At 46.1% G+C, this 20,855-nt stretch overlaps 1 protein-coding gene across 9 annotated transcripts in view; it reads left to right on the top strand.

Moving 5' to 3' along the window:
- ADCYAP1R1 (ADCYAP receptor type I) overlaps positions 1 to 20,855 on the top strand; it is a 138,667-nt gene that overhangs the window by 40,183 nt on the left and 77,629 nt on the right. For all 9 annotated transcript variants that reach the window (XM_083704202.1, XM_083704204.1, XM_083704199.1 and 6 more), the window contains exon 3: positions 16,709 to 16,814. In XM_083704202.1, the coding sequence (XP_083560328.1) occupies positions 16,709 to 16,814 (106 nt within the window). The remainder of the gene's footprint in view (positions 1 to 16,708; positions 16,815 to 20,855) is intronic.

The following is a 20,855-nucleotide window of genomic DNA, read 5'->3' as shown; positions in this document are numbered from 1 at the left end:
CTGGCCTTTGACTCAGTCTGACCCTTATGTTTCCCTCCCCTTATGGTCTTGATTTATCAGTTACAGTGGTACCTCAGGTTACATACGCTTCAGGTTACAGACTCCACTAACCCAGAAATAGTGCTTCAGGTTAAGAACTTTGCTTCAGGATGAGAACCAAAATCATGCTCCAGTGGCACAGCAGCAGGAGGCCCCATTAGCTAAAGTGGTGCTTCAGGTTAAGAACAGTTTTGGGTTAAGAACGGACCTCCAGAACGAATTATGTACTTAACCCGAGGTACCACTGTACTTTAAAATGAGGCTGCATTTTAAATTGCATTTTAACCTGCATTTTAAATTGGTTTTCCCCCCTTTTCCCCGCTCTCTTTTTCACCTATTATGTTTTTACTATGATTTTATTGGTGTTAGCCACCCTGAGCCCAGCTCTGGCCGGGGAGAGCGGGTATAAATAAAATTAATTATTATTATTATTATTAGTGTGTTGCACCCGATCCTGGTTTGTGGGCTTCCCATGGAAATCTGGCTGGCCAACATGAGAACAGGATCCTGGACTGCGTGGGCCTTTGGTCTGATCCAGCAGCCGAGCACTTAGATTATGGCTGTTGTCAAAGTGTTTTTGCCAGGGAGACCAAGTGAAGCCGCCACTGAGGAAACGCAGGGGTGAAACCTACAGCGCACATGTCCCCTTTAAGCTGGCTACAAAAGATGCGCGGGAAACAATTTGATTTGTGAGTCACAAACGTTGCCTTGAGGGTTTGGAGCTGAATTTTAAAGGCAACTGCAATGCAGGTGTTTGAATTGCCAGTAATGATTCAATCAGGTGGATTTTTGGCGCTAAGGACTGGCACTTCCTCCAGATGCCTTTGTAGCGCTTCAAGGTTGGAGTGCGCAGATAATAAATGGTTCCTGCCTTAGGCTGCGATTAGTATGATAAGGCTGGTTTTTAAGGGAAGGCGCGAGCGGCACTCTGCTGAGCTAATGACAGGGTGTGAAGGAACACTGTGAATGGCAGGGAGGTAAATACAAGCCCGGGAGAATATCGGGAAGAGGAGGGAGGAATGCTCAGTAGTGGAGCTCAGTCATTGCATCTGCAAGGTCCTGAGTTCAATCCTAGACATCTCCAGTTACGAAATATCTCAAGAATAGCAGGACTGTCCGTCGGAGACCTTGCAGATTTAGGCAGCACTGTCTTCCATCTTCCTGACATTTCCTTCCCTTTCACATTTGATGTGACCTTTCACACAATATAAAAGACACCTCTGAAAATCTAGCGGAATCTAGCAGGAGTTTGGTGCTCATTTCCATGTCAATTGCTTCCCAGTTGACCCAGAAATTGAGGGTGTTTTGTCCTGTATTTCTACCTGCCCAAGTTTTCATAGATCATACCATCGCCGCTCCCTTCCCAAATGCAAAGGAGGTAAAGGTAAAGGGACCCCTGACCATTAGGTCCAGTCGTGGCTGACTCTGGGGTTGCAGCGCTCATCTCGCTTTACTCCCAAAGCGCCCACTGTCCGAAAAGAGTTGGTGACCCCCAGGCTTACACACTGACAACTTCTGTTGCATGCAAAAGTCCCAGGTTCAAGTCTCAGAATCTCCAGGGTGCCCTCTGACTGAAACCACTGCCAGTTAGTGTAGATAATATTAGTTGCAGCGCTCATCTCCCTTTATTGGCCGAGGGAGCTGGTGTACAGCTTCCGGGTCATGTGGCCAGCATGACGAAGCCGCTTCTAGTGAACCAGAGCAGTGCACGGAAATGCTGTTTACCTTCCCACCGGAGCAGTATCTATTTATCTACTTGCACTTTCATGTGCTTTCGAAATGCTAGGTTGGCAGGAGCAGGGACTGAGCAACGGGAGCTCACCCTGTCACGGGGATTCGAGACACCAACTTTCTGATCGTCAAGCCCAAGAGGCTCAGTAGTTTAGACCACAACAGTCCTAGGCTCTGTGGTTTAACCCACAGTGCCACCCGTGTCCCATAGACGACATTAAGTTATAGCTACACCAGCTTGGGCCTCTACTGAGTTGGCATACAGCAACTGCCTACGTTCCTTGCCTTTCCAAGGGCAGGAGAAAGTTATGCCCTGCAAGCAAAAGAGGTGGTTATAGTTTTCAGCAGATGGCAAAAGAGCCCAGGCGCTGAGATGCCCGAAGGACTGAGAGACATCTGCTCTTCCAAATAAGAAGTCAGGTGAGTTGATTAAAAAGGGCAGAAGGGGACAGAGAGCCATGACTGATAGAAGGCTGGAGAGGTTTAAATTTACCACTGAGACAAGGGTGACCTTGGCTAAACATTGTCCCTCAGACTCGAGTAAATTTGCCAGTTGAATGGCAAAGAATAATAGAGAGAAAAAATGTCCATTTTTTAAAGTCTCCAAGCCAATTTCTGCACGCAAAAGCCAGACATTTGGGATAGTTGCCAGTGGTTTAATTTTCTTGAGTTTAAACCAATGGCCTTTAAATCAAGTGCATATCTCGTGAAGGTACACTAAGATGTCAGGAGCTCAGCCCCGGCACAACACTTGATAGGTAATGGGAGTGCCAACTTTGGGGGGGCCAGAGTTTTGAGTTTTAAGAAAAGTGCTGTGGGCACCAGTCGCAAAATGACTGCCAGGGTGGCTGGCTGTGGCTGCATTGGGCATGGAATAGCACAAAATGTCTGCCATATCTAACAGAGAAAAATAAGAGAGATAAAGGAGAAAAGGAAGAGGAAGCGGAAGTGGAAGAGATAGGACAACAAACTGGAAAAATGGCACCTATACCAGTCACTGTCAGGAGCTCGTCCTACACTTGAGTAAGACCCTGGCAGAGACACATGCCCGACTGGCATGTTCCTTCCCTCCTGATTGACAGTTTGGGAGCTTCAAAAGCTTTCTTCAGCCCGAACATCACAGAGACCAATGCCAACAGACACTGGCACACTTAGGGATCCACAGAGTTTGCGCAACTTGCGTAACAGACCTCAGCAACTCAGCATTTTGGCTAATCTACTTTATTTACATATAAACACACACGGAGCACTGCAACATGGCTCCCTCTCTCTCTAGCATCAGACAGCAAAGGGAAAAAGAACAAAGGACAATAGTCCCACTTCACAGAACACAGTAACACAAATATCCTGTCTCCGTCACTTCCCACTCTGTGTTGTCAAAACATACACCGTTATGTGATAGACAATCCCATGACTGCAATCATGGAGCAGAAATTCTAACAGTCACCGTAGAATGAGGCTATCAATGGCTACTAGCCAGGATGGCTATGGTCTGCCTCCCCAGCTGGAAACAGCTGCTTCTGAATATCAGTTTCTGGAAACCACAAGAGAGGAAAGTTGTTCCTGTGCTCAAATGCTTCTTGCTGGTTTCCCATTGGCATCTGGTTGGCCACTGTGGGAACAGGATTCTGGAGCCCCTTTGTCCTGATCCACAAGGCTCTCCTTATTTTCTTATTGTTCAGCCAGGTCCGTTGCTCTGGTAAGGGCCCAGTGCCCCAACTATATCTGTGGTTAATGCAGTCAACTCGGTAGTCTCATTCTGTGAGTCTGAAGTCAGCCTGTCTGTTAGTCAGTGTTACTTGTCCAGTGTTACGTCTTGAATTGCTGGAGTTTATTTGGAGAAATCGGGACGCGGGTGGCGCTGTGGGTAAAAGCCTCAGCGCCTAGGGCTTGCCGATCGAAAGGTCGGCGGTTCGAATCCCCGCGGCGGGGTGCGCTCCAGCTGCTCGGTCCCAGCGCCTGCCAACCTAGCAGTTCGAAAGCACCCTCGGGTGCAAGTAGATAAATAGGGACTGCTTTCTAGCGGGAAGGTAAACAGTGTTTCCGTGTGCAGCTCTGGCTCGCCAGAGCAGCGATGTCACGCTGGCCACGTGACCCGGAAGTGTCTTCGGAGAGCGCTGGCCCCTGGCCTCTTGAGTGAGATGGCCGCACAACCCCAGAGTCTGGCAAGACTGGCCCGTACGGGCAGGGGTACCTTTACCTTTACCTTTATTTGGAGCAACGGCAGTACTTTGTGTGTATTGGTAGATATCTACATCTGCAAAAGCTTACAAGCTGTCAGTTCTGTTCCTTCACTGACAGGGAATGAGAACACAGGCACACAGAGAGAGCAGATAAGAGGGGAATGCAGAGAGGAGGGAGAAACAGCAGGGAGCAGCCATAACCTGATCTCTGGACACAGGGGAAACTAAAGAGAGAGCCAGAGTGAAAGAACGCAGCTTGTCAGCTCAGACAGTGACACAGACACAGGAATACATGGAGTGCCCTCTCCAAAATCTCATAGACCATGGGTAGGCAAACTAAGGCCCGGGGGCCAGATCCGGCCCTATCGCCTTCTAAATCTGGCCCGCGGACGGTGAGGGAATTATTGTATATTTTCATGAGTAGAATGTGTGCTTTTATTTAAACTTCATCTCTGGGTTATTTGTGGGGCATAGGAATTCGTTCATTTGTATTCCCCCCCCCAAAAAATATAGTCAGGCCCCCCACAATGTCTGAGGGACAGTGGACCAGCCCCCCTGCTGAAAAAGTTTGCTGACCCCTGTCGTAGACTCACGAGACTGTCCAAAACAGCTGGCAGAGAAATGGCAGAGCAGTGTGATCTGTCCATGAGGGAAGGTATGTTCAAGGAGTGCAGCAGAAAAGGGATGCCTGTCCAATTTTTATCAATATTCCTATTTGTATATCATCAGCTCCCCTCCAGCTTTTAATGCACCCTGTAGACTTCCCTGCCAGGGCCTAAGTAAGCTGACAACACAGTTAAGCCAGCTGCTGATTCAGCAGCAGAAATTCAGCAACACGCTTATTAAAGCCTTGAATAGTCTCCTTCCTCATCCTGGTTATTAATAGCCGAATCTGAAGTGGCTCGAGGCAAGTCTATTTCCTTGCAATTTCTTTCCAGCATTTCCTTTTTCTACTTCCCCGCACCCCCCGCCCCTCAATGAGCTGAGCTTTTACAAAAACCTGCCAAAGATGGGGAAGCCGATATCAACAACTCTCCCCAAATGCTATTTGCTTCTCGTGTGAAGAACACTGACCAAGTCAACGGGACGCAGAAACTATTGTATTACCTGCCTCTCCCTTCTGTTTCCAGGGTCCGTTGATTTTGTCTGGTGTGTGATTTGGGGACACAGGTGGCGCTGTGGGTTAAACCACAGAACCTAGGGCTTGCCAATCAGAAGGTCGGCGCTTCGAATCCCCGCAATGGGGTGAGCTCCCGTTGCTTGGTCCCTGCTCCTGCCAACCTAGCAGTTTGAAAGCACAGAGTGCAAGTAGATAAATAGGTACTGCTCTGGTGGGAAGGTAAACAGCATTTCCATGCACTGCTCTGGTTCGCCAGAAGCAGCTTCGTCATGCTGGCCACATGACCTGGAAGCTGTATGCCAGTTCCCTCGGCCAATAAAGGGAGATGAGCGCCACAACCCCAGAGTCGGCCACAACTGGTCAGGGGTCCCTTTACCTTTACTAATATCGTCTACACTAACTGGCAGTGGTTTCAGTCAGAGGGCACCCTGGAGATTCTGGGGCTTGAACCCAAGACTTTTGCATGCAACAGAAGTTGTCAGTGTGTAAGCCTGGGGGTCACCAAATGTTTTGGGGCAGTGGGCGCTTTGGGGCATCGAGAAACCATTGTGGGTACTAGTCAGAAAATGGCTGCCATGGGGGATGGTGTCACACAAAGGGGCTGCTTTGAGCTCTGGCATAACACAGAAGAGCTGTAGGGAAAAGAGTAGAAGAGTAGAAAAAGAGTCTTCTCTGTTTAGAATGGATGGGCGAGTAGGTTTCTGATCCTGGCATCCATTGAAACTGAGGTCTGTCTAAGGGGGTTTGTTCAGTGTAGTAGTAGTAGTAGTAGTAGTAGTAGTAGTAGTAGTAGTAATAATACAGTGGTACCTCGGGTTACCAACACTTCAGGTTACAGACGCTTCACGTTACAGACTCTGCTAGCCCAGGAATAGTACATCAGGTTAAGAACTTTGCTTCAGGATGAGAACAGAAATCGCTTGGCAGTGGCATAGCGGCAGTGGGAGGCCCCATTAGCTAAAGTGGTACCTCATGTTAAGACCAGTTTCACGTTAAGAACGGACTTCCAGAACAAATTAAGTTCTTAACCCGAGGTACCACTGTAATAATATTTATATCCTGCCCATCTGGCTGGGTTTCCCTAGCCACTCTGGGTGGCTTCCAGCAGAATATTAAAATACAATGATTAATCAAATATTAAAGAAGAAGAAGAGCTTGGATTTGATATCCTGCTTTATAACTACCCTAAAGAGTCTCAAAGCAGCTAGCAATCTCCTTTCCCTTCCTCCCCCACAACAAACACTCTGTGAGGTGAGTGGGGCTGAGAGACTTCAGAGAAGTGTGACTAGCTCAAGGTCACCCAGCAGCTGCATGTGGAGGAGCAGGGAAGCGAACCCAGTTCAGCAGATTACGAGTCCACCACTCTTAACCACAATACCACACTGGCTTCCCTAAACAGGGCTGCCTTCAGAGGTCTTCTAAAAGTCTGATAGTTGTTTATTTCTTTGACATCTGATGGGAGGGCGTTCCACAGGTCAGGCGCCACCACCGAGAAGGCCCTCTGCCTGGTTCCCTGAAACCTCACTTCTCACAATGAGGGAACCGCCAGAAGGCCCTCGGAGCTGGACCTCAGTGTCTGGGCTGAACAATGGAGATGGAGATGCTTCTTCAAAGTAGGTGATGCTGAATTATTGTAGACAGAAACTGAGCAGGAAATAGATACATTCTGTTATGGATCATGGATGTTTACTGAGTACTGAGATCCTTTTCAGGGGCCATAGGAGTTGGGAACCTTAGTACCTGTGGGTGCCCTGTCAGAGACCCCGGAGGGAGCAGACAGAGACATAGATTAAGAATCCATCAGGAATGGAACTCTCCTTCCCATGCTTCTGCCCCCCCCCCCCAAGTGGCAATTTGGTCCAATATTATAACCACGTAGCATGACTATACAGTGGTACCTCGAGTTACAGACGCTTCAGGTTACAGACGCTTCAGGTTCCAGACTCCGCTAACCCAGAAATAGTACCTTGGGTTAAGAACTTTGCTTCAGGATGAGAACAGAAATCGTGCTCTAGCGGTGTGGCAGCAGTGGAAGGCCCCATTAGCTAAAGTGATACCTCAGGTTAAGAACAGTTTCAGGTTAAGAATGGACCTCCAGAATGAATTAAGTTCTTAACCTGAGGTACCACTGTACCTGTCTCACTGAGAGCATCTCGATGAGAGAGAGAGCATTCCCTGGATTCGATTGTCCACCTGCAACCAAAGTTGCACACTTCAGCAAGAGACATGCCACTGGAGACATAGGATTATTTTCCACACAACAGAATCTGAGGAAAGGCTCTTTGGACAACTTTGGGCAGTGATGTCATATCCCCATGGGGCACACTGCCTAGCAGGGCACAGATTCCATAGCAATATGGATGCGACAGGCAAGAGGGCATCTCGCTTGGGCTGGTGATGTCACCTGCAGACGTCATGATGCCAGCATTCACAGATGTGTGATTCACAAGTGTGGGAGGATTTGCTGCGAGTCGTGATTCCCCTTCTCTGAAATAACTGCATTTGGCCCCAGATTGCTTGCCTTCTATGAGTGCATAATGCCTTTAAACACGTTAGTCTTGACGTAGCCATAAAGTGATTGTTTTGGATAAATAAGTGCCTTCAGTTGCTCTGGGGAGGGGAATGTGGTGAATAGACCACATTTATTGCCTGTGCTTCTTCAGTTCTTCGCATTCCCATCTAAAGGCTTTGCAGAGACTCTGGAGATCAATTAGCAATAACAAGCTAGATGGATCAGCTTTGATCAGGCCCACTTCCTGCATCTAACATTCCTTTAAGGCACAAGAGTGAAATGTTGGTATGCATCATATGGAGATTGGCAGCAGATCAGAGTGACTGGGGGAACCTAGGCAGATGAGTAGGGTACAAATAAGGTAATAAGGTAAAGGACCCCTGGACAGTTAAGTCCAGTCAAAGGTGACTATGGGGTTGCGGCGCTCATCTCGCTTTCAGGCCGAGGGAGCTGGCGTTTGTCTGCAGACAGCTTTCCGGGTCATGTGGCCAGCATGACTTAACCACTTCTGGCACAACAGGACACCGTGATGAGTGCCAGAGTGCACGGAAATGCCGCTTACCTTCCCACCACAGTGGTACCTATTTATCTACTTGCACTGGTTTGCTTTCGAACTGCTAGGTTGGCAGGAGCTGGGACAGAGCAACGGGAGCTCACTCCGTTGCGGGGATTTGAACCGTTGACCTTCTGATGGCAAGTCCAAAAGGCTTGGTGGTTTAGACCACAGCGCCACCTGCATCCCTTTTATACAGGTTCAGTCCCTGGCATCTTCAGGTAAAAAAGGTAAAGGGACCCCTGACCATTAGGTCCAGTCGTGGCCGACTCTGGGGTTGTGGCGCTCATCTTGCTTTATTGGCCGAGGGAGCAGACGTACAGCTTCCTTGTGATGTGGCCAGCATGACTAAGCCGCTTCTGGCAAACCAAAGCAGCGCACGAAAACGCCTTTACCTTCCCGCCGGAGCGGTAACTATTTATCTACTTGCACTTTGATGTGCTTTTGAACAGCTAGGTTGGCAGGAGCAGGGACCGAGCAATGGGAGCTCACCCCGTCACAGGGATTTGAACCGCCGACCTTCTGATCAGCAAGTCCTAGGTTCCGTGGTTTAACCCACAGCACCACCTGCCTCCCTTGGCATCTTCAGGTAGAGTTAGACATATCCAAAACACTAAAGAGGCATTGCCAACCAGGGCAGACAATGCTCTATCTCAGCATAACGCATCTTCCTGTGTTCCATTTCTCTTACAAAAACAGAGCAGCGAAATCAGAAACTGAGCTGGGAAGTGCCCGGCTGCCCAAAAAAAAGGCTGGACCCCTTCTAAAGAATAAAATCAAAATTTAAGTGCGGAGCTCATTAGGTTGTAAATGGCAGCTTTGATAGAGGCTGCCTCATTCTTCCATTTAAGAATCAACTTCAATTTTTTGCATACAGCCTCCGCTACGCGACGAGCTGATTTTGTTGAAACGGCTTTGTGAGATCGCATTCATCATGTGCGTGTGTGTGGCTCCGAGCTTTCTCCGAGCTTTCTTCATCTCCTGGGCCCCCATGCTCGCTTGCATCAGTGTATGCAATGTCTGTTATGTCACAGGGACATGTGAGATCCTAAGAGATTTCATTGGTATTGTTGACCTACTCTTGGCTCCTCTTATCTTGAATTCCCAGATTGTGTCTTAATCTCACTTGATTTGGCAAGTCTTTTTCCTTGGCTGGGGCAGCCCAGTCAGATGGGCTGGTTATAATTTATTATTATTATTATTAGGAATAGGACATCCCTGTTTGCATCAGAGAAATGTTGAAGAGGAGGTATGTGTGCGCTTTTTCTCTTCCCAGCTCTCTGTGAATAGGATGGGCTGATTCAGGGGGAGAGAAGTGCCCTGATGAGATAACAGAATTACAGATGTGCCCACAGGCCTTAAAAATACAGTGGTACCTCTGGTTGCAAACGGGATCTGTTCCGGGGGCCTGTTTGCAACATGTCCACGTGCGGGTTGCAATTCGCCGCTACTCCGCATGCGTGTGATGTCATTTTGCGCTACTGCGCATGCGTGAGCGGCGAAACCTGGAAGTAACCCTTTCTGGTACTTCCAGGTCACCGTGGGATGTAACCTGAAAGAACGTAACATGAAGCGGACATAACATGAGGTATGACTGTAGTTGATGATCATTGAAATACCTTAAGACTTATCCATCCGATAAAATGAATTGGTAGTGATCAAACTGATTGTTTCACTTCAAAATGGTGGTGCTCCTCAGCATAAAACATTCACTGCATTTAGGATGATGATGATGATGATGATGATGATAATTTATTCATACTCCACCAATCTGGCTGGCTTTCCTCAGCAACTCTGGGCAGCTTCCAACAAAATATGATAAAACAACAAATGTTAAAAACTTCCCTAAACAGGGATGTCTTCTAAAAGTCAGATAGTTGTTTATTTCCTTGACTTCTGAAGGGAGGGCGTTCCACAGGGCAGGCGCCACTACCAAGAAGGCCCTCTGCCTGGTTCCCTGTAACCTCACTTCTTGCAGGGAAGGAACCGCCAGAAGGCCCTCGGCTCTGGACCTTAGTGTCTGGGCCGAACGATGGGGGTGGAGACGCTCCTTCAGGTATACTGGACCGAGGCCGAATCTCTCTCCCATGTGTATTGGTTTTCCGTTTTCAATTACCGTTTTCAATTAAAGCGCACCTCAATTTTTCAGAACCTTGAAACCAAGAAAAGTATTTGCTGGCGAATGTAAATGTGCCATTGAATCTAATGCGCACCTTAATTTTCGCAACGTGATTTGGCCGAAAAAGGGGTGAGCATTAGATGCGAGTAAATACAGTATTATTTTTTGTGGTACAGAGGAGAGGAAGCATTCAGAACTGGTCTCTACCTCCCACCCACAGCTCAATGTGGTACGGTCTCCTTTACTCCCTCAGGATTTTACCACCCTGTTTTGCTCCAAGGGTTGAGCAGCAAGGGTGCTATTCAAGAGGCCTTCCAGGAGCGTGGGAATAGTCTCATCTCACTTTAGTGGATCTGATCCAGAGAATTATGGGAATTGGCTTCAGAGGCTAAAAGCATTACTGCACATTCATTCCTAGTTGGCATGCAAAGGACGCCCTCGTTCCTGATGCTGTGTGCCATACATTGTCCAGCACTGTGGCAGCAACTGCCAAGGTTAAATATAGAGACACAGGACTTTGGCTAGGAGTCGCTGAAGCTTTGAGCACATCAGCGCCTGCAAGGAAACACAGTCAGCAACCCAGAATGGTTGACTCTGTTAGCCCAGTAAAGGTAAAGGGATCCCTGACCATTAGGTCCAGTCGTAGCCGACTCTGGGGTTGCGGTGCTCATCTCGCTTTATTGGCCGAGGGAGCTGGCATACAGCTTCCAGGTCATGTGGCCAGCATGGCTAAGCTGCTTCTGGCGAACCAGAGCAGGAAACGCCTTTTACCTTCCCGCTGGAGTGGTACCTATTTATCTTCTTGCAATTTGATGTGCTTTCAAACTGCTAGGTTGGCAGGAGCAGGGACTGAGCAACGGGAGCTCACCCTGTAGCAGGGATTTGAACCGCCGACCTTCTGATCGGTAAGTCCTAGGCTTTGTGGTTTAACCCACAGTGCCACCCACGTCCCTAGCCGTTAGCCCAGTAGTAGTTTGGAAAGAAACAAGCTCAACATTTTCAAACAAAACTCAATGGCCGGTGAACATCCAACATCCACATGGAACTCCTAAACCATGCACTAGCAATGGCAAGAACTATGGTTTGGGAATCTTTCATGATAGCCTGGTTTTGCACAGATGCTCCTTCTTCCTCCCACTGAACATTCTGATATCTGCGCTGACTTCCAAGATCATAGCAAACCATAGTTTACCATAGGTGAGCAAGCTATGTTTTGCACAAGCTATGGCTTCCAGCTCTGGTTTTGTATCTCAGCTCTGGTTTGTTCTGCAAACCATTGTTTCCCAAATTTGAATGCAGTGGCAATTTATAACATGCAAACACATGTAGAGTCATACAATAGTTCTGTACAGCTATTTGAATTTTGTCTTTCTCAACGGTATTGGATCACTCTAGAACCCAGCGTGTTTGCTCCCATAGATTAGTGTGTGAGACACATTTTTTGGGGGGTGTTTTTTGGTACTGAGTTTAATTCACGTGGGTTGGAATTTTCAGCCCATTCTGTTTTCATAGGTTCAAATTCCAGTCCTTTCTGCAAAGGTTAGCTTTCAACTGATCTCAAGCCGCCTTAGGAACACATGTATTGAGAGAGTTCATTGAGAAGGACCCTAGTGTTCAGTCTACAATTGGATTCTGGGCTCTATCCTTAGAATAATTACTCTGGATGAAGAGATTTTTTTCAGCTTTGCCATTTCCCTCTTTGACAGAAAACACCAGGACTGCAGTATCTTGGCTTCCATTTTAATTTTGCTTTTCTTTCTTTTAATGGCAAGAATAAGAAGTTCGTTGTTTTTTGTTTTTTTGGAGATCTTGATCACCCGCTCTCTCCAAACCCGCTTTCAGACTGCCCAGTCATTCTGCTAATTTTGATCAAAATCTTCTCACTTTCAAAAAGGCCTCTGGGGACACAATTAGGAAGAGCTCTTCATAGGACGGACTGTCGGTGCCAGGATGGAGCGCTTTTAAAAGCCGAGGGCAGGATAGTTTTAATTTAATTACCGATCCAATTAAAGCTTTCTCCTTGGGTGGGTTTCAGCAGTGTTCCTTGTTCAGCTCCGAGCCAGACGGTGATCAGGAAATGTTTCGACAGAGATTTCTGTTTGGAGTTCCACAGATTGAAGAGGTTGAGGGGGCATATATATGGTGTAAGGTAATCTCACAGTTATGGGACTCCATGATTTCTCCTTTCTTTGGAAGAATCAACCGAGCAAAGAAAAACCCTTTAAAAGGAAAGGAAGGAAGAAGGAGCCCTGATTGATTGACAAAGACCACCACAGGTGCGTTTTGATTTGGTGCCACCCTTGTAGAATCCTTGAGGGCTGTGCTATTCGTTTCCTCCAAGGCCTTTGAAGTGTTATCGCTGCTCTGCCTTTCTCAAAAGGCATCTGAGATGGTTACAGTCACAGAGCAAAGGTATTTCAAAACAAGTACCCTGTCGGATGCCGAGAGATGTTACACTTGTGCATTTCTTTTGAGATGTTTGATTGAATGGTTTCCCAAAAATGCTATAAAAGGAAGCTGGCTGGCTACAAACAAACAAACAAACAAATGAAAATCTCTAAGCAACGGCATGGAAAAATCGCAGGCGGTTGATAAACTAGGACTACAATCCTAGGCAATGCTTAGGGTTATGCGGTAAGGCCTAGGCTTGCTTATTTATTTATTTATTTATTTATTTAGTCATTGGGACTCAGTGGTACCTCAGGTTAAGAACTTAATTCATTCCAGAGGTCTGTTCTTTTTTTTGTTTTGCTTGTTTATTCAAAATTTAAACAAAACATATTATCCAAAAACATATCATCCTTATTTTTTCCCCATTTTCTCTCCCCCCCACCCTCCCCCACAAAACCCACCTCCTGGCTTCCCTCTGTTCCAGTCTTTGATTTATCTAAGAATTCTGTTTTCTGCATGTTACACAGTTGTATACATCCTCAAACTATTTAGCTGATTATCATCAATACAAAAGTTTGTGAATGTTTATTCAAAGCCAGCCAAGGAGTCCAGTTCGCTTTGTTGCATCTTCAAATACTTTGTAAAGGGTTCCCATTCATCTTTAAAGTCACAGTTATACTCTGGAGGTCTGTTCTTAACCTGAAACTGTTCTTAACCTGAAGCACCACTTTAGCTAATGGGGCCTCCCGCTACCGCCGCTGCGCGATTTCTGTTCTCATCCTGAAGCAAAGTTCTATTTCTGGGTTAGTGGAGTCTGTAATCTGAAGCGTCTGTAACCCGAAGCGTCTGTAACCTGAAGCATTTTTAACCAAGGTACCACTGTATTTCCAAAGAAGTGTGCAAAAGATTGGGCTGGAAGAACAGCTAGTTGGAAAAAGAATATTATTAGCGGTAATTCATCATAGAATAGTTGAGTTGGAAGAACCTCTAAGGATCATCTAGTCGAACCCTCAGCACTGCAGCAATCACAGCTCATTAATCCCTGGCACCCAACCTCTGTTTAAAAACCTCAGAGTAGTACCATTGAACTTACTGGATTCAACTTAATTACTCATTAATCTCCAAGGGTCTATCCTGATTAAAACTTGGTTGAACGTCACCCATAAATGCGTGATCACGCATCACTCGAACTCAGGCCTGTCATAAGGTCTGTTATGTTGCATATATATCTTCACAGCCTCTGCTTGAATCTGTCCTTCCTCCCCAGGTTTTATTGCCTTCTTGATAGAATTTGCCGGGCTGTTTTTCAAGCAAGCCATTGCTCTGTGTGCAACAGAACTCTGAATGTGCTGGCATGCTCAGGCCTCTTCTCCCTTCGATTAATTCATGCTCGGTCGTTGCGCTTCCTCCTATCAGATCCTCGTGTCTCCCACCACCAGTAGCCAAGCGTGCTGCCAGTCAAACCTTTCTCAGCCTCCTTGGGAGATTTGGGAGGGGGGGAGTTTGAGAGTGGGCATTTGCTCAGCTTCTGTCTTCATTGCACCATCCTGCCTCATCCATCACATCGCGCCATGTTCTGCACAGATCGCTGGTGTTTTCTCCCGGGGAAATTGAAACCGATTCATCTCAATTGGATGCAGAAAGCTGTAAACAGCATCTTCAAGGCGAAAGGAGCCGGACCGGGAGGCTCAGGCCTGAAGAAATTCACGCTCGTAGCATCATTTTATATCACACGGCGCTAAGTGGTTGTACTCAGGAACCCCAAGCCGGCATATTGCGCTGGGGAAACAAAGAACGAACCTTGGAGCCAGCTTTCCAATGATTGTAATCACCGTATTTTTCGCTCCATAAGACACACCTGACCATAAGACGCACCTAGTTTTTAGAGGGGGAATGCAAGGGAATTTTTTTTTTTAAAAGGGAGCGCTGAGCAGAGCCTGTATGCGGCACTTGCAGGCTTTTCTGGGAGGTGGGGTAAGGGACTGAGGTGCTGCCCTCTGCCCCTTCCCTCACCTCCCGCAAGAGCCGCGCGGAACATGTGTGCAGCTCTTGGGGGCTTTTCCTGCCTGCTTCCCACCTGCATTCACTCCATAAGACACACACACATTTCCCCTTACTTTTTAGGAGGGGAAAAGTGCGTCTTATGGAGCGAAAAATACGGTATATAAATTTAGAGAATCGCTTTCCCCATGGAACAGCATTCAAAGCTGCATACAGTATAGGAAAGGGAAACTTGTAAAACACAACCAGGATGAACAAAAGCTCTTGACCGTGAAAGAGCAGGAAGAAAGAGGCAGTGGAGGCAGCAGCATGCAAGACAGATGTTTCACCCCTGGGATAGCCATCCTCATATAACCAATGTGCTTAGGTTTAATTAATGCAAGAAGGCATTAATCCCATAAAGTCCTGCCAGACTTAGCCTAGGTCACTTCCCTTAACTTGGGAGGAAACAAGTAATCAAGCCTACTGTTCATTCCCAGTCTGCATGAGAAACTCAAAAGGTGGAGATGTTGCTCCAGCTCAGAGCACATGGCTCTCACAAGCCACTCTAGTTCCTGTACCAATAATTTAGGAACTTTCACAACTACTTTGTAAGTAAGCCCAATTTCATTGCCGGTGCAACTTTTTCTGAATGCTGTATCGAATAGCACATGAACCTGACCTTTGGAGAGTTTGTAAGTAAGCCATTTTAAACTTAACAAATGTGTGGTCTTTTCCTATGCTAAGGGAAGAGGGAAACTTTGGAAGGAACTTGGAAGGGCATATTTTACAGGTCTGAGCCATGCTTTGCTTGGCTGCAATTTTTTGTGATTTTAAATCTCCGCTGGGGTTCTATCACCAAAGAGAGCCCCAAACTTGGATCTTGGCAGCCCTGAGTTCTCCTTTCTGTACAATTTTTCCCTGAGCCAACACTACCAACTGTCAGGCTTCAACGAATCGGCTTCCTCACTCCTTTTGGCAGTAGATAAGCAGAACAAAGGAAAAGGAGTCTTCTTCCCAGTTAGAAACTTTAATGATCACAGCGATAGAACAAATAATCCATTCCAAGGAATGGAGGTGCTCCCAATTATTATTATTATTTTTAAAAAATATATATTTTTATTAGTTTTCAAATACAAAACAAAATTATACACTCCATACATCTTAATTACATCTTATTTCTCTTTTTTGACTTCCCTCAATTTGTCTGCAAAGCCTTCATATTTTTACTTTTTGCACATTTCTGCCTTATTGTTTATATTATTACTGTAAATTCCATCCTGTTTTTTAATACTTATTTTGACATTTTCCCATCACAGAGCTTCATTAAAACTTACAAACGTTATCTGATTATCACTTAGTTTTTGCAAATATTCAATAAATTTTTCCCAATCTTCTGTAAATCTTTGATCTCGTCGATTTCGGATCCTTCCTGTCATTCTATCCAGTTCTGCATAGTCCATCATTTTTGTTCTCCATTCTTCTATCGTAGGTAGCTCCTCCTGTTTCCATTTCTGGGAGGTGCTCCCAATTAAGGGTTCCACCCACTTCCTCCCTAGTCACCCATGTCACTACTGCATCTTGTAACCTGATCTCACAACCACTGTGCTTTCTGTGCTGCCACCTTATCAGCTCTCAGGGCTAAGCCGATGAATGATTTCCAGTGACAGTGAATCTGTTAACTCTCTCCCTCCCAGTGCTTTTTCTCCTAGCTGTTCCTCATCCAGTATTTCCCAGCTTCTGCCTTCTGAACTACGTCCCTCTTTAAACCACTATTCCAAATCTATACTGCCCTCCGGCTCCTGGGAATATTCAGGATCTGGAGCAGGAGGAGGGGAGGGAGAGGGGAAGACTCCCACCATTCCTACTCAGTGCAGCCCTCCTCAGCACAATCCCTGACACCAGCTGAGCTACAACCCACTCCCCTTGGCATAATGTTGTTCTCTAAATACAGGTGTCTTTGCCTCTCTCCCCTCCCCACCCCCCCACCCCAATACTGTAGTTTAGGCTTCCTCCAGGAGAGTGAAAATAGACCATCCGTCTATTTGTTAAGACGAGCCTTTTTCCTCTTTGTTTTCAGGCTACTCCGATGCATTCAGACTGTTTCATCAGGAAGGAGCAAGAGGCCTGCTTGGAGACTATCCGGAAGCTGAATGCCTTAATGCCACTAAACGAATCGGCTCCAGGTACGTTTTTAGGGCATACCCCAACTCAGCATGCACCCTTGCAGTTTTTCCAGAGCTGGGAAAGGAAGGAATCACTGGGAAACATCAGAAGGTAGGTGGGGACTTGTTGGTTAATGCCCCTGTCCTTTATAAATCTCTTCTTGCACTGGCCCCTGGTGGAGTATCGGGTCAAGTTCAAGGTGCTGGTTTTGACCTTTAAAGCCCTTTGTGGCTTAGGGCCTTTGTATTTACAGGGCCGCCTCTCCTGGTATGCCCCAGAGAGGACCTTAAGGTCCATGAATAATCATAGTTTAGAGGTCCCGGGCCCTAAGGAAGTCAGATTAACCTCCACCACGGCCAGGGCCTTCTCAGTGATGGCTCCGACCTGGTGGAATGCTCTGTCTCATGAGACCAGGGCCCTGCAGGATTTAACTTCCTTCCGCAGGGCCTGTAAGACAGAGCTATTCCACCTGGCTTTCAATTTGAACTTAGCCTGATCTTTTATTCCCCTTCCTTCCCCCTCCCTCCCCTTTTTATGAAGATTACCCTTTCTGGGATCCCCTGGTCTCCTCGCTGGCCCAAATAGGACTCATTTAGCCAGCTAGCCCTGGTGATCATCTAATGTTTATTGGATATATTTCCCCCTTAATTGATTTTTTAATTCTGATTTTTTTGTTATTCACATTTTATACTGTATTTTATGCTGGTTTTTTGTTGCATCAGTTAAGTGTTTTAAATTTGTTTGTTTATTTATTATTTATTTATTTATTTATTCTTCAAGAGTTGGGGTTTGACTTACAAAGTTCAGAGTGAAACTGGCAATACAAAGACGTAGCAGACGTCCTAAATGTACACACTTTCACTTTTCACTATGTTCCGCAGAAGGCTTTTGTTGCAACTATGTCCTGTACTTTGGTTTTCTTTGTGCTGGACATTTGTGGTTCATTTTGACTGGCTTCTCGTGGTCTTATTGTCATACCTATGCTATATTGTATTTTAATTGTAGATCACCTTGGGGAGGCTCCCCCCCGCGCTTTAAATATTTCCTTTCTTTAGTTCCATTTATGAATCACTTTCCGCAAAATATCATGAAGCAATTTCACAAGAAAAAGACATGAGCGGTGAAAACAATTTTGCAATTTCATGGGTGCAAACACTTTAAAAAGCAATTAAAAACCTTTGGTTTATATATAAGAAAGAATTAAAGCACAATCTCATGTGTAAAAGCAGTTTCAGATCCAATACAGACTGAAGGTCCTTATTGGATTGGGACCCTCGTAATCGGTTTCTTGTTGGCAGCTCAAAGAAATAAGGCAGATTAAATGAGACAGCTGGTAGAGGAGGGAAAGGTAATGCTCGCTTGTTTTGTCTTTGGCAGAAAACGAAGCATAAAAAAAACATTTGAGTCAATGGCAAAGGCAGAGAAGGGAGAAACACTGTCAGAATGCAAATGCTACCCTCCCTTGTCATTGCAGGGGAACCTCTCAATAGGACCTTTTCCTACTCCAGGGAAAGAGTGAAAGAGATTGCGGCAACTAGACTGGTGACTGGGAGCGGCCACCGAGACCATATAACACCGGTCTTGAAAGACCTACACTGGATCCCAGTACGTTTCAGAGCACAATTCAAAGCGTTGGTGCTGACCTTTAAATCCCTAAATGGCCTCGGCCCAGTATACCTGAAGGAGCGTCTCCACCCCCATCGTCCAGCCCAGACACCGAGGTCCAGCTCTGAGAGCCTTCTGGCGGTTCCCTCATTGCGAGAAGTGAGGTTACAGGGAACCTGGCAGAGGGCATTCTCGGTAGTGGCGCCTGCCCTGTGGAACACCCTCCCACCAGATGTCAAAGAGAAAAATAACTACCAGACTTTTAGAAGACATCTGAAGGCAGCCCTGTTTAGGGAAGCTTTTAATGTTTAATAGAGTATTGTATTTTAATATTTTGTTGGAAGCTTCCCAGAGTGGCTGGGGATACCCAGCCAGATGGGCGGGGTATAAATAAATTATTATTATTATTATTATTATTATTATTATTATTATTATTATTATTATTATTTAAAGGAAGAGAAGCCATTTCCAAGATACTTGAATTCTCTGCTCAGTGCAAACTCTGCCAATCAAATATTTTTGCATAATAATCTCACAGCGAAGTATTATTCACACAGCATACACCAGAGGCGGGGAATGTCTGGACCATGGGCTTAATCTGGCCCACCAGGTCTTGGAAATTGGCCTGTCAAACTACTTCCTAGGCGCCACACACACCTTTCTGACACCTGACATCACATATGGCATCAGGTGCAGCAAAATTCCAGTCGCAGCGGGAAAGAACACATGTAAGCGCTTTTTTGTAGGAAAAATCCTGCCGCTTTTAAAAGCAGCACCTTTCCTTGTCCCCCTGCATGGGGACGAAGGCTGCAGAGTGACAAAAAGCAAGGAAAAGACCCATTGGATTGCCCCTGCAGTGTAAGAGGGCCAGTGTGGTGTAGTGGTTAAGAGCAGTAGTCTTGCAATCTGGTGAACCAGGTTCGATTCCCCGCTCCTCCACATGCAGCTGCTGGGTGACCTTGGGCTAGTCACATTTCTCTGAAGTCTCTCAGCCTCACTCACCTCACAGTTTGTTGTGAGGGAGGAAGGGAAAGGAGATTGTTAGCCGCTTTGAGACTCCTTAGGGTAGTGATAAAGCGGGATATCAAATCCAATCCAAAACTCTTCTTAAGAGTTTGCTGTTGTTGTTTAGTCGTATAGTCATGACCGACTCTTCGTGACCCCATGGACCAGAGCACATCAGGCACCCCTGTATTCCACTGCCTCCCGCAGTTTGGTCAAACTCATGCTGGTAGCTTCGAGAACACTGTCCAACCATCTCGTCCTCTGTCGTCCCCTTCTCCTTGTGCCCTCCATCTTTCCCAACATCAGGGTCTTTTCCAGGGAGTCTTCTCTTCTCATGAGGTGGCCAAAGTATTGGAGCCTCAGCTTCAGGATCTGTCCTTCCAGTGAGCACTCAGGGCTGATTTCCTTAAGAATGGATAGGATTGATCTTCTTGCAGACCATGGGACTCTCAAGAGTCTCCTCCAGCACCAGAATTCAAAAGCATCAATTCTTCGGCGATCAGCCTTCTTTATGGTCCAGGTCTCACTTCCATACATCACTACTGGGAAAACCATAGCTTTAACAATTCTTGGCAAGGTGATGTCTCTGCTTTTTAAGATGCTGTCTAGGTTTGTCATTGCTTTTCTCCCAAGAAGCAGACGTCTTTACAGGCACCGATTGACATGACAAACCCCCCCCCCCCCCGATGACCTATGAGATCTGGTGTTTGGCAGGAAGGTGGTCAGTTGTGAGTCTGGCCCTCCCCTCCATATATAGTGTGACTTCCTTGCTTCACAATGATGAGCATTCCTCCCAGATTCTCATTTTTCCATTCTTTCTGTCTCCACATTGTCACATCAGGTTACATATTTATTTTTAAGAGCTGTTCACAAGGCTTTCAACTCATACGCACATTGAATGTCTCTGTGCCAACACGCACAACATTGAATGAATGGATTTTATTATTTCGGTCACAGACCAATTCCAGCCCACATACAATATCAAGGAAGTCATAAAACACGATAGGGATACATTTGAATTTGCAATTAGGTATAACAGGAACAATTCAGATATAGCAACAGTATATATATATATATAACTTAGTCACTAACATATAACCTAAAATTACCATTTAAAACCTTAATCATTATGATAGCAGAGCTTGTTCCCTGAGTTTTATGGCAATCACATAGAATTTGGCTACCCTTAACGTGATCTCAGGATCCTTGTCCTCTACCAGGGATTTTAGACATTGAAGTCATACAATATTGCAATGCAATTTCTCCTTGCCTAATGCATTGTTTTGGAAGGTGCCGTCACTCGTCTTTGCATTTTCACACACACTTTTACCCCGGTGTCTGTGTTCTTGTGTGCATTACTTGGCTGGAGGAATTGCATTGCAAAATTCAGAGAAGTGTGGACAGCTGTGTTTCGCTTTACCTACTGGTCTGGAAAGGGAGAAATGGGTAGG

Source organism: Podarcis gaigeae (genome assembly GCF_964106915.1).
Source record: "Podarcis gaigeae genome assembly, chromosome: 12".
In the NCBI taxonomy this organism is placed as follows: domain Eukaryota; kingdom Metazoa; phylum Chordata; class Lepidosauria; order Squamata; family Lacertidae; genus Podarcis; species Podarcis gaigeae.
The sequence above is the reverse complement of the archived record's forward strand: the minus strand, read 5'-3'. Positions and strand labels throughout refer to the sequence as shown.